The sequence below is a fragment of the Schistocerca americana genome, chromosome 7, assembly GCF_021461395.2.
Source record: "Schistocerca americana isolate TAMUIC-IGC-003095 chromosome 7, iqSchAmer2.1, whole genome shotgun sequence".
Lineage (NCBI taxonomy): Eukaryota > Metazoa > Arthropoda > Insecta > Orthoptera > Acrididae > Schistocerca > Schistocerca americana.
This window is the reverse complement of record NC_060125.1, coordinates 520,428,207-520,441,674: the sequence shown is the minus strand read 5'-3', so window position 1 is coordinate 520,441,674 and position 13,468 is coordinate 520,428,207. Positions and strand designations below refer to the sequence as shown.

The window sequence follows — 13,468 nt, the reverse complement described above, 5'->3', positions numbered from 1 at the left end:
GAAGTGTTTGGTGTTTCAATGGTCACCGTATCGAAGAGTTATACCGCATACAGGGAAAGTAGAGAAACCTCATCCTTAAGCCACTACGCGAACGGAAGTATGTGTCGAGTGATCGTGACGGGCGATCATAGAACACATCTACACCTACGTGATTACTGTGCCTGGCAGAGGGTTACTGTGCGTGGCAGAGGGTTCAATGTACCACCTTCAAGCTGTCTTTCTACCGTTCCACTCTCGAACGGCACGCGGGAAAAACGAGCAGTTGAATTTTTCTGTGTGAGCCCTGATTTCTCTTATTTTATCGTGATGATCATTTCTCACTGTGCATGTGGGTGCCAACAGAACGTTTCCGCAATCTGAGGAGAAAACTTGTGATTGAAATTTCATGAGAAGATCCCGTCGCAACGAAAAACGTCTTTGTTTTAATGATTGCCACTCCAATTCACGTATCATGTGTGTGACTCTGTCTCCCCTATTTCGCGATGATACAAAACGAGCTGCCCTACTTTGTACTTTTTCGATGTCATCCGTCAGTCTCACCAGATTCGGATCCCACACCGCACAGCAATACTCCAGAAGAGGGCGGACAAGCGTGGTGTAAGCAGTCTCTTTAGTAGACTTGTTGCACCTTCTAAGTGTTCTGCCAATGAATCGGAGTCTTTGGTTTGCTCTACCCACAATATTATCTATGTGATCGTTCCAATTTAGCTTATTTGTAATTGTAATCCCTAAGTATTTTGTTGAATTTACAGCCTTCAGATTTGTGTGACTTATCGCGTCAATGTAGTCGAATTAAATCGGGTGATGCTGAGGGAATTAGATTGGAAATGAGACACTTAAAGTACTAAATGAGTTTTGCTATTTGGGGAGCAAAATTGCTGATGATGGTCGAAGTAGAGAGGATATAAAAGGTAGACTGGCAATAGCAAGGAAAGCATTTCTGAAGAAGAGAAATTTGTTAACATCGAGTGTAGATTTAAGTGTCAGGAAGTCGTTTCTGAAAGTATTTGTATGGAGTGTAGCCATGTATGAAAGTGAAACATGGACGATAAATAGCTTGGACAAGAAGAGAGTAGAAGCTTTCGAAATGTGGTGCTATAGAAGAATGCTGAAGATTAGATGCGTGGATCACATAACTAATGAGGAGGTATTGAATAGAATTGGAGAGAAGAGAAATTTGTGGCACAACTTGACTAGAAGAAGGGATCGGTTGGTAGGGCATATTCTGAGGCATCAAGGGATCACCAATTTAGTATTGGAGGGCAGCGTGGAGGGTAAAAATCGCAGAGGAAGAACAAGAGATGAATACACTAAACAGATTCAGAAGGATGTAGGTTGCAGTAGGTACTGGGAGATGAAGAACCTTGCACAGGATAGAGTAGCATGGAGAGCTGCATCAAACCAGTCTCTGGAGTAAAGACCACAACAACAAGAACAACAACATCGCGTAATCGAAATTTAGCTGATTTTTTTTTTAGTAGTCATGTGAATAACTTCACACTTTTCCTTATTCAGGGTCAATTGACACTTTTCGCACCATACAGATATCTTATCTAAATCATTTTGCAAGTCGTTTTGATTATCTGACGACTTTACAAGACGATGAATGACAACATCATCTGCAAAAATCTAAGACGGGATTGTGAGGGAAATTAAGGACACGATAGCTGAAAATGTCACTGCAGGACTGAATGTCGCACTGGCAAACCCAATCAGCACCAAAACAACAGGACGAGAGCTCAGTAAGGAATTGCAGGGCGGCTGGAATTCCAAAACCACTCATCAGTACTCCAATGGCCCGTAACAGAAAACCGTGGGGCCGTAGCCTTAAAAGGTGGAGTGGCAATGGAAGAAAGTCGTTTGGTCGGATGTGTTTTGTCTCACAGTCTTTCCAGCTCCTGGCCCAGTTTACGTCCCAATAGTGACACATGGCGGGTGTTCAACAATGATTTGGGCTGCCATATCATGGTATTCTATGGACCCCATAGCTACTCTGCAAGGTCGCATTGCTTCCAAGGATTACGCGACCATACTGGTTGATCAGATCCATCCCATGGACAGTGTTCGCTCCCCGATGGTACTGCTGCCTTCCAGCACGGCAAGACCCGGGTCCAGACAGCTCGCATCATCCAGAAATGGTTTTATGAGCACGATGATGAATTTTCGTATCTCCCCTGGCCATAGCAGTCACCAGATCTCAATATTATTGAGACTTTATGATCTACTTTGGAGAGAAGGTTGTGTTATCGCTGTCCACCTCCATCATCGTTACCTGACTTGCCACTACTTCACAGGAAGAATGGTATAAGATTTTCTGTATTTATTCATTCCGAGACGACTGGAAGCTGTTTTGAAAGCCAACGGTTTTCCTACGCATGGTAATGTGTTCTGTTTTTTTGTTTTTCCACATTTTTGTCCACACTCTATACATTATATCTCTATAATGCGCTAGAATGTTCGTCATAATGGGCCGTCAGTGGAGCTGTGCTGGTTTCATGTCAGGGCACACGTAATAGAGGTGGGATTGACGGATGACATCGAAAAAGTTCAAAAATGTTCAAATGTGTGTGAAATCTTATGGGACTTAGCTGCTAAGGTCATCAGTCCCTAAGCTTACACACTACTTAACCTAAATTATCCTAAGGACAAACACACACCCATGCCGGGACCAGCCGCACAGTCCATAACTGCAGCGCCTCAGAGTGCTCGGCTAATCCCGCGCGGCATCGAAAAAGTACAAAGAAGGGCAGCTCGCTTTGTATTATCGCGAAATAGGGGAGAAAGTGTCACAGACATGATACGTGAATTGGAGTGGCAGTCATTAAAACAAAGGCGTTTTTCGTCGCGACGGGATCTTTTCATGAAATTTCAATCACCAGTTTTCTCCTCCGATTGCGAAAACATTCTGTTAGCACCCACCTACATAGGGAGAAATGATCATCACGATAAAAAAAGGAAATCAGAGCTCGCACAGAAAAAAAAGTGCTCGTTTTTCCCGCGTGCCGTTCGAGAGTGGAACGGTAGAGAGACAGGATGAAGGTGGTTCGTCGAACCCTCTGCCAGGAATTTTATTGTGAATGGCAGAGTAATCACGTGGATGTAGGTGTTTCAGTCTGTTGTTAAGAGCACGCGGCAGCAATTGAAAGTAGGAGTTTAAAACGTAATCAGCCGCATGCTGCTCTATCGATGTACCCCCAGTGTTGAGACGGGTGGAGCCATACAAGAATAACGGGAGACCGTAACGGATGTTGACCGAGCAGCGGCCGATTCCAAGACAGGTGCATCTGGTGCACCCGCCAGCCATCCATCAACGCGGCGTGGCCGCAGATTAGGACTGACCTGGCCAAGAAGGACCGGCCGCTGCGTCCAGACGGCGGGGCTGATGGATTGCCGGAGAGCCCCAGCACGGCCAATTCACTTAGCGCTACACGACGGCCGCAAGACGGAGCACCGTCTGGAGCCCTCGGGGAGACCTCGCCCGCTCCGCCACACCTGCTTGAGACCCAGACACGATCTGTCAAAAGATACATCCTTTTTCTGGGATTAACGTCCTATCGACATCGAAGTCATTACACAGAGCACCAACTCAGCTAGGCGACGGGGAAAAGGAAGTACCATAATGTTGTTTGTAGGAACCGTCATAGCATTTGACTGATGTGATTGAACAAGATAGGAAATTAACTCCCCTAATAAATACAGGGTGTCCATAACTAAAGTTCCAGTTTCAAAACGCTGTAGAAGGAGAACCACTGCTCGGGAAAATGTCAAATTTATACAGCCTATTATTGACGTAGGGGAAACGTCACGGAACAAAAAAAATTAACGAAAATTTTCACCCTAGTTGACACTGGAAGCGTCATAAAGTAATTGGGTTCGGCTACAAATGGCAAATGAATCGCAATACTATCATTATGGTGTGAGTTGCTCATGAACGTTACTCGCCACATTGCAGAGTACGGTTCAGCATTCAACAGTCAGCATTCAACAGTTCTCCCACTGTTAGTTAGGACCACAGCCTAACATATACAGTCGCGACACTCACTGCTGTGAAAATTGTTACTGTCTGTCAGTTGGTGCTACACTAGCGCCCCAAGTGGCTAGAAAGCAGCCGTAAAATTGGAGTTTCTTTTTGGTTATGTTTCCAGTTACTTAGCCAAAGAGTTATTACATCCTTGCGTTCCAAGCATTAATAAATTATCAACAGACGTGAATGATCACGCAATACGTGTACAAACAGTCGTATATCCCCGGCTCAGTGACATAAGCTACAGTTTAATGATAAAGAAATACTATCTAAGATGCGTATAATTGTGGCTTACTCCTATGAAAACAAGAGAATACAAGCATATATTTCATGCATAAGAAGAATATATTTCTTTCCTTGTCTGTTCTTATTATGACAGGCATTTTTATTGACACCTAAGGACTTTGTAGGGAGCCTAATGTTTCGCACAGTCTTACACTTCACGTGGCTTTCTAATATGTGAATATTTTTGTAAATGTAATTACTTTTGCTCCAAAAGTGAATGTGTTGAAGATTCTTGCCGCTTGTGGCTCATGTGCAGCCACTATTGTTGAACTGGTTTCTTCTGTGTCGGGAAAACAGTTATATTGCTTTTGTTTTTTTATCATCAGTCTGTGTGGTTTTTCCTTCAGCTACAGTTGTGGTATCTTATGTGCTACGTTAAATAATTTAGATATTGCATTCCATTCACATTCCCTATGTTCCATATTCACTGAGTTGACTGGAAGTATAGTGAAGAAAACTTCGCGTTTTTGAGTAGATATACGACGTTTTGCTGCAAAAGGTCATGTCTTCTGCTGTTTACTAGTATTTTTTGTTCTTAAAGAACACGATATTCTCCAGTAAATATCTGTAGGTTACAAGAAAACAGTAAATAAACTGTTCTGTAATTTAGCGGTTCACACCTCCTACGGTCGTCAGGAAACGTAAAAAAAAAAAAAGAAAAAAAAGAAAAAAAAGACAAATGTTGTGTCGTCTTCTTGTTGGTGCTGCAATTTATTGCGCTACAGACGCTCCCGTTCGTAAAAAGCATACTACAGACCAATAGAAACAATTACGTTTCCCTTTTGGCTTTCGCAAGACCTCGCCGAACTCAACAGTATAACTTCCTGGCCGCTTGGTGCGCTGCAGTCACAGTGGGTAACAAAAAAGAGGCAGAGTGTCGCGACTATTATGTTAGACTGTGGTTAGGACGGTATTACACTGTCACATTTCTTTGTCAAAGTTGGTATGTCAAATGTTTATGTCAAAGAAATTTGATGGTTTAATACGAAACTTTGTCAAATCTCGCCTGTCGTCAAAGAAATATAATCAAATCTAGGGTCTTGCCGTAGATTTGATCACAAAAGTCGTTCGTCTTCCGTTCACTGCAATGTACAATGTAACCGCTTGGAGCTCTGTAGTGTGCTAGTATACATTTCTTCAAAGTTGGTGTGTTCCTTCGACTTTTTTTTATATAAACTTGCTTCGACTGCGGTTCGAGGTGAGTAAGGGACACATTGCATGCTATTAATTGTGTTGATGGGCAGGCGACTTCACGTCCAAAATCACCGCTACAGCCATTCACCTCTACATCTGGGAACATCCAGGCAGCTTTCCAGCAAGCCGGAATAGAGAATGTGGTTACACTCTAAAACCAAATTCTTTCTTAGCTTTCCATTCTACTTTGTCTATTTTTGAACTCTGGGTGCCACAAGTTAAAAAGCGCTTCATCTGTTTCGTACTTACTAACTTTGTTGTTGTTGGAACACTAATTCCATTAGTTAAATCATTCAAAAATAAAGTTAGTTCTTATTGCCCATATAGCGTACGAAACATTTATTTACCTTCACATATTCCCTCTTCAGTGCTTTATAAATCGCTTCACTCGTTTCTGGAAATATTTTGGCTAATGTACAAAGTGATATTAGAGTGCTGTGTTGTAAAGAGAGGTAGCTCTCTCACCTGTCTTCTGCACATATAGCATTTCTCAAGAGAGTATTCTGTTCTGTAATATGATAAGGCACTTTACTGAGCAAATACTGAAATACACTCTCATTCATTCGTAAGTAATTTATATATAAGACTCGACGTCCTCCACTTGCAGCTCTCGTAACAAATTTTGCTGAATGCTTTTACTATCTCGACGTAATACCTATAGCTTCATCCAAATATGTTTCCTTTTTTCCGCCGCTTTTCTTCCAAGTACGCACACAATGCAATTGTGGTGCTCAACTGCAGCGCATAATAAGTTGTTGTCCGCCATCTTGAAATTTGACGAAAAATATGACGACAGTGTAATACCCCTTTTAAGCGCCAAGTCAAAGATTTTTGTCAAAGAAATTTGACGAATATTTGACCATATTTCCATGTCAAGGAAATATGATAGCTTAATACTGGCCTTAGGTATGCCAACCCACCACGGTAAGATCATATCAGATCGTATGGGAAAAAACGGTTGTTAACTGTGCCAAAGCCAAAAACCGCCTAAAAAGCAACAATGAAATAGGTTTTTAACGGTCGTAAGACTGGCGGGAGAGAAGTTCAGTATGCTGTCCAGTGTCTTCTGTTACAAGTTGAAATCGAGAAGTAGTACGTTCCACGACTGATCCCCAATGTCACAGGATCTAATTCAGAATGCGTTGCGCAATGCGTGGCATCAATTCAGCTACGTTTGTAATCAAAACACTGAACTCAACGTCTTTCGGATAACCCCACAGCCAGAAGTCACATGGACTAAGATCAGGTGGCCTGAACGGCCAGACTGTAGGGAAATGACGACTGATATTTGTAGCATTTCCAAAATTTCACTGCAGCAACTGCTCCACTTGCTGTGCAATGTGCGGATGAGCGCCATCTTGCAAAACTAGCCACAAATCCACGCCGCTGAAGAGTTGGAACGACTGGTGTGCAGTAGAGCCTCATAGCTTTTACCAGTGACGGTACAGGTAAAAGGACCGACAGGAACCATCTCCTCGACAGGATATGATCCTACGATAAAACAACGCGATCAACTCGCACCACACAGCTACCTTTGCTGAATGAAGTGATACCGGTTAACGTGCATGCGGATTTTATCTGCCCATATTGTACAGTGATGCGTATTGACATGTCCTTGAAGACGAAAATGGGCTTCGTCTGTCCACTTAATGTTCCATGGCCATTCGTTGTCCAGCTCCATGCGAGCAAGAAATTCCAGAGCGAATGTTCTTCTTGCTGGCAAGTTAGGAGGAAGAAACTCCTGACCATGGGTGATTTTGTATGGACAGCAATGCACGACGTTTCGTAGGATTTTATGCGCCGTGTTCGTAGGCATGTCCAACGTTTGGGCAATTCCCCGTGCACTGCATGCTAGCACGCCAGCGCTCGACCCCTCCCGCAATGCTGTGGCTACATCTCGACAGACGTCGGATCAACTGTTTTCTCCCTCTTCCATATTACACTTCAGAAGAACCTAAGTTTTCAAATTCTTTAATCATTTTCTACATAGCCACTCGTTGACCAGTCTGGTGTGACAATAGAAAACAGCAAAAGTGAAACATGAAAATTCGCGTTCAAGAAATCATTCACCCAGAAGGATCGTACAAGCTTACCGTCGTCTAACCATCGCACATGAGTCCCTTAAGGACGACATAGAGATAAGCATCCCTGGCGTAGAGAAACAACTGGGAGAGTTGAAACCAAATGAGGCGCCAGGTCCTGATGCAATCCCAATTCGGTTTTACAGAGAGTACTATGGGCATTGGCCCCGTACTTAGTTTGCATTTATTGCGAATTTTTCGCCGAACGGAAAATCCCAAGCGATTGGAAGAAAGCGCAGATGTCAGTATAAGTAGCATAAAAGAACGGATTCGCAGAGTTACCGATCAATAACCTTGCATTACTGTAGAATTCTTGGACATATTCTGAGCTCAAATATAATTTCCGTGAGACAGAAAAGCTTCTCTCCAAGATTCGGCACGGATTTAGAAAGCATCTCTCACGCGGAACTCAGCTCGCCCTTTTTCTTGTGAACTGTGGATGAACGGAAACAGGGCTATTTCATATTCCTAGACTTCCGAAAAGCATCCGACGCGGCGATCCACTGCAGACTACTGACGAAGGAACGAGCTTGCGGAATAGGTTCCCAGATAAGTGAATGGCTCATAGACTTCTTAAGTAACAGAACGCAGTACCACAAGCTGCGACATTGTCGCGAGAAAACAGTGACCCGTATATGTAATAAGTTTCCTTTAATTTACGTCTATGGTCACAAACTTTTTGTTAACAGATTACCGGTTTCAGTCTTCAATGACCATGATCAGATCTGCAGCAAAAATGGGAAAAACATAAATACACTCGCAAACTGTCTACAGCTTAAGAACAATACATAGACCATAATGAAAACTAGTACTGACAAAATTTACATTTGTGTGCTTTAAATATGAAGAGGCATACCTGTCTCATAAAAAGATTCTTTTCTTGCAACGGAGTGTCGCAGGGTGCGAGGGGCCCTCTGCCGGTCACGTTCCTCCAACCACTTCCCGCCTATGCGGAATTCTGGCGTTAACGCTAACAGAGGGCGCTGATTATGTGCAGCACTATGTTTTCTTTCATTTGTGGCAACTTTAGCGATTTGTTTTATGGTTGCTTAATATTACCCGGTGCACTATCAACGGCGTTTAATATTTGTCATTATCTAGAATATTGGCACTAGAACACATGTCAACCACTGTTTCTTAACTCTTCCTCTTTTTAACAATCTTACTTTTGTCGTGTTCTTCTTTTTATTGTTTTTTATTACTATAATGGCTTTTATACGTTATAAGCTTATTACAGACTTCAACCATTGTACCCCCCTTTATTTTCGCTGTTTCAATTAATTATTGAACACTAATGTATGCCGACATTAGCGACATCTGGTGAACTTACAACACAAACATCTTGTGGCTACTGTACGGCAGCTCGTTTTAAACAGTAGTACTACAGACAACATGGCTCATGCATGTGATGTTATTTATATGGTTTTGATGATGCATCTGCTGATTCCGCATTTAACATTTGACGATGCCACTATCGCTGCAGTACATTAGGACTTTGTTTTTTTATGAAACAGGTATGCCTCTTCATATTTAAAGCGCACAAATGTAAATTTTGTCAGTACTCCTTTTCATTATGGTCTATGTATTGCTCTTAAGCTGTAGACAGTTTGCGAGTGTATTTATGTTTTTCCCATTTTTCGCTGCAGATCTGATGGTGGTCATTGAAGACCGAAACCGGTAATCTGTTAACAAAAAGTTTGTGACTACAGACTTAAATTAAAGGAAACTTAGAACCCAGTACGTTGTGATCGACGGTGAGTGTTCATCAAAGACGAGGGTATCGTCAGGGCTGTCCCAGAGAAGTGTCGTAGGACCACTGTTGTTCTCTGTATACATACGTGATCTGACGGACAGATGTTCAGAATTTGCAGCTGTCGGCTGTTTGCTGATGACACTGTGGTGTATGGGAAGGTGTCCTCGTTGACTTGCCATTCTATATTCACGAAGGTGCAAAGCTGGTACTTTTTGCCGATGATACAAGTATAGCTCTTACACCCAACAGACAAGAATTAACTGGTGAAATTGTAAACGATGTTTTTCAGAAAATCATTAAGTGGTTCTCTGCAAATGGGCTCTCATTAAACTTTGACAAAACACAGTGTATACAGTTCCACACATTAAATGGAATAACACCATTAATAAATATAGACTTCGATCAGAAATCGGTAGCTAAGGTAGAATATTCAAAATTTCTAGGTGTATGCATTGATGCGGGATTGAACTGAAAAAAACACACTGAGAATCTGCTGAAACGTTTTGAGTTCAGCTACTTATGCTATTAGGGTCATTGCAAATTTTGGAGATACACATCTGAGTAAATTAGTTTACCACGCCTATTTTCATTCTCTGCTTTCATATGGCATCATATTCTGGGGTAACTCATCATTGAGTAAAAGAGTGTTCATTGCACAAAAGCGTGTAATCAGAATAATTGTTGGAGCTCATCCCAGATCATTCTGCAGACACTTGTTTAAAGAGCTAGAGATCTTCACTGTAGCCTCACAATATATATATTCACTTATGAAACTTTTTATTAACAATCCGAATGAATTCAAAAGTAATAGCAATGTACATGGCTACAAACTAGGAGAAAGGACGATCTTCACTACTCAAGGTTAAATCTAACTTTGGCTCAGTAGGGGGTAAATTATGCTGCCACAAAAGTCAGTTACCTAATAGCATCAAAAGTGACAGATAGCCATATAGTATTTAAAAGGAAATTAAAAGAATTTCTTAATGACAATTCCTTCTACTCATTAGATGAATTTTTTGATATAGTAAGTGGGTAATTTCTCCACCCCCCACCCCCCCAAAAATATTAAGTGTCATGTTATATTTTGTGTAATGTAATATCTTGTATAGACACCTTTTATTAACCTGACACGTTCCACATCATTACGAAGTGTCGTATTCATGATCTGTGGAACAAGTACTAAGCTAATCTAGTGGTTGTAGTAGTAGGCCGAACAGATCTCGAGGAGAAAAAATCAGGACACTTGCGTTTATACTTAACTTCACAACTACACTTACGCTTATCTTTCTTGTCAGTTACTATGATATTCTGAAATCGACAATAAGTCTAGGATGATTCAGCAGCTGAGAAACCCATAACAAGAATGTATCTTTGTTTTCTGAATTGGAAAGGCAAGTGTAAGTACATTACAGAAAATAAAATTCTTTTCTTCAGAAATAAAAAAGACTGATAAATACTTTTCATTATAATAGCCTGGATATACCGGGTGATCAAAAAGTCAGTATAAATTTGAAAACTGAATAAATCACCGAATAATGTAGATAGAGAGGTACAAATTGATTGGCTCTGAGCACAATCGGACTTAATATCTGTGGTCATCAGTCCCGTAGAACTTAGAACTATTTAAACCTAACTAACCTAAGGACATCACACACATCCATGCCCGAGGCAGGATTCGAACCTGCGACCGTAGCGGTCACGCGGTTCCAGACTGAAGCGCCTAGAACCGCACGGCAACACCGGCCGGCGTACAAATTGACACACATGCTTGGAATGACATAAGGTTTTATTAGAACCAAAAAACTACAAAAGTTCCAAAAATGTCCGACATATGGCGCTTCAACTCCTCAGAATAGCAATAGTTAGCATAACAAAGTAAGACAAAGCAAAGGTGATGTTCTTTACAGGAAATGCTCAATATGTCCACCATCATTCCTCAACAATAGCTGTAGTCGAGGAATAATGTTGTGAACAGCACTGTAAAGCATGTCCGGAGTTACGGTGAGGCATTGGCGTCGGATGTTGTCTTTCAGCATCCCTAGAGATGTCGGTCGATCACGATACACTTGCGACTTCAGGTAACCCCAAAGCCAATAATCGCACGGACTGAGGACTGGGGACCCGGAAGGCCAAGCATGACGGAAGTGGCGGCTGAGCACACGATCATCACCAAACGACGCGCGCAAGAGACCTTTCACGCGTCTAGCTATTTTTTGTTCTAATAAAACCCCTTGTCATTCCAAGCATGTGTGTCAATTTCTACCTGTCTATCTACATTATTCCGTGGTTTATTAAGTTTTCAAATGTATACAGACTTTTTAATCACCCAGTACATTGATGAGCCAAACCACTATCACCACTGCCGTGACTGTATTTATTAGACTGTGACTAAACATTTACCGTAATTCGCGCCATGTGGTCGGCATCGAGTCGAACGTTGGATATATATCGATAGGGGTTCGCACGATCGATAGGGAATCTTTCTAGGATATCACCGACTTGGTTTAGTGTATAAACAAATAACAAGTTGTCAGTTTTCATTTTAGAAAATCTGACAGCCTTAACGTAAACGTATCTTTACGGACGCCTGTGATCGTGTTGTGTTGTGAAATGCTGCAGGTGTGAGCGCGCGGCCCGGCCTCAGCCTGAACTTGGGCGGCGGCGACGCGTCGTCGTCCGCGTCGCCTCTTCGACGGCCAGCGCTGTCGCTCGACCTGCCGGCGGGAGTCGCGGCGCAGCCAGGCTCCATCGACGTCTCCTTGCCGCTCGAGAGGCAGGGGTGCGTATTACCTAAAGCCTTTTGGATAGGGTGGATAGCAATGTGCGGCTGTTTGCTGATGATGCTGTGGTGTACGGGAAGGTGTCGTCGTTGTGTGACTGTAGGAGGATACAAGATGACTTGGACAGGATTTGTGATTGGTGTAAAGAATGGCAGCTAACTCTAAATATAGATAAATGTAAATTAATGCAGGTGAATAGGAAAAAGAATCCGTAATGTTTGAATAATCCATTAGTAGTGTAGCGCTTGACACAGTCACGTAGATTAAAAAATGGTTCAAATGGCTCTGAGCACTATGGGACTCAACTGCTGTGGTCATAAGTCCCCTAGAACTTAGAACTACTTAAACCTAACTAACCTAAGGACATCACACACATCCATGCCCGAGGCAGGATGCGAACCTGCGACCGTAGCGGTCACGCGGTTCCAGACTGTAGCGCCTAGAACCGCACGGCCACTGCGGCCGGCACGTCGATTAAATATTTGGGCGTAACATTTCAGAGCGATATGAAGTGGGACAAGCATGTAATGGCAGTTGTGGGGAAGGCGGATAGTCGTCTTCGGTTCATTGGTAGAATTTTGGGAAGATGTGATTCATCTGTAAAGGAGACCGCTTATAAAACACTAATACGACCTATTCTCGAGTACTGCTCGGGCGTTTGGGATCCCTATCAGGTCGGGTTGAGGGAGGACATAGAAGCAATTCAGAGGCGGGCTGCTAGATTTGTTACTGGTGGGTTTGATCATCACGCGAGTGCTAACGGAAATGCTTCAGGAACTCGGGTGGGAGTCTCTAGAGGAAAGGAGGCGTTCTTTTCGTGAATCGCTACTGAGGAAATTTAAGAGAACCAGCATTTGAGGCTGACTGCAGCACAATTTTACTGCCGCCAACTTACTTTTCGCGGAAATACCACAAAGATAAGATAAGAGAGATTAGGGCTCGTATGGAGGCATACAGGCAGTCATTTCTCCCTCGTTCTGTTTTGGGAGTGGAACAGGGAGAGAAGATGCTAGTTGTGGTACGAGGTACCCTCCGCCACGCACCGTATGATGGATTGCGGTGTATGTATGTAGATGTAGCTCTTCACCTTACTCGGCTGCGATGGCCTGCCTCTCTTGTTGCACTTGTCTGTCCGAAGAGTGCAGTTCTTGTAAAGTACCACTCTCCCCAATACACTCAAAAAACGCACACCCGAATGAAACGAATATAGGTAGATGTGATGTCACGAACAAACAAATGATTACAATTTTAAAAAAGTGGAGGATTTGTTTAAGAGATAGAGCTTCACAAATTAAGTCCGTAATTTGTTGTTCCACCTCTGGCCATTATGCAAGCAGTTATTGAGCTTGCC

The 13,468-nt window shown here is 42.6% G+C and overlaps 1 protein-coding gene across 1 annotated transcript in view; it reads left to right on the top strand.

The window, feature by feature from the left end:
• Window positions 1–13,468, top strand: part of LOC124623059 (SH2 domain-containing adapter protein B) — a 140,367-nt gene that overhangs the window by 110,641 nt on the left and 16,258 nt on the right. Inside the window, exon 12 of the mRNA XM_047148852.1 lies at window positions 11,957–12,116. Within this exon, the coding sequence (XP_047004808.1) occupies window positions 11,957–12,116 (160 nt within the window). The remainder of the gene's footprint in view (window positions 1–11,956; window positions 12,117–13,468) is intronic.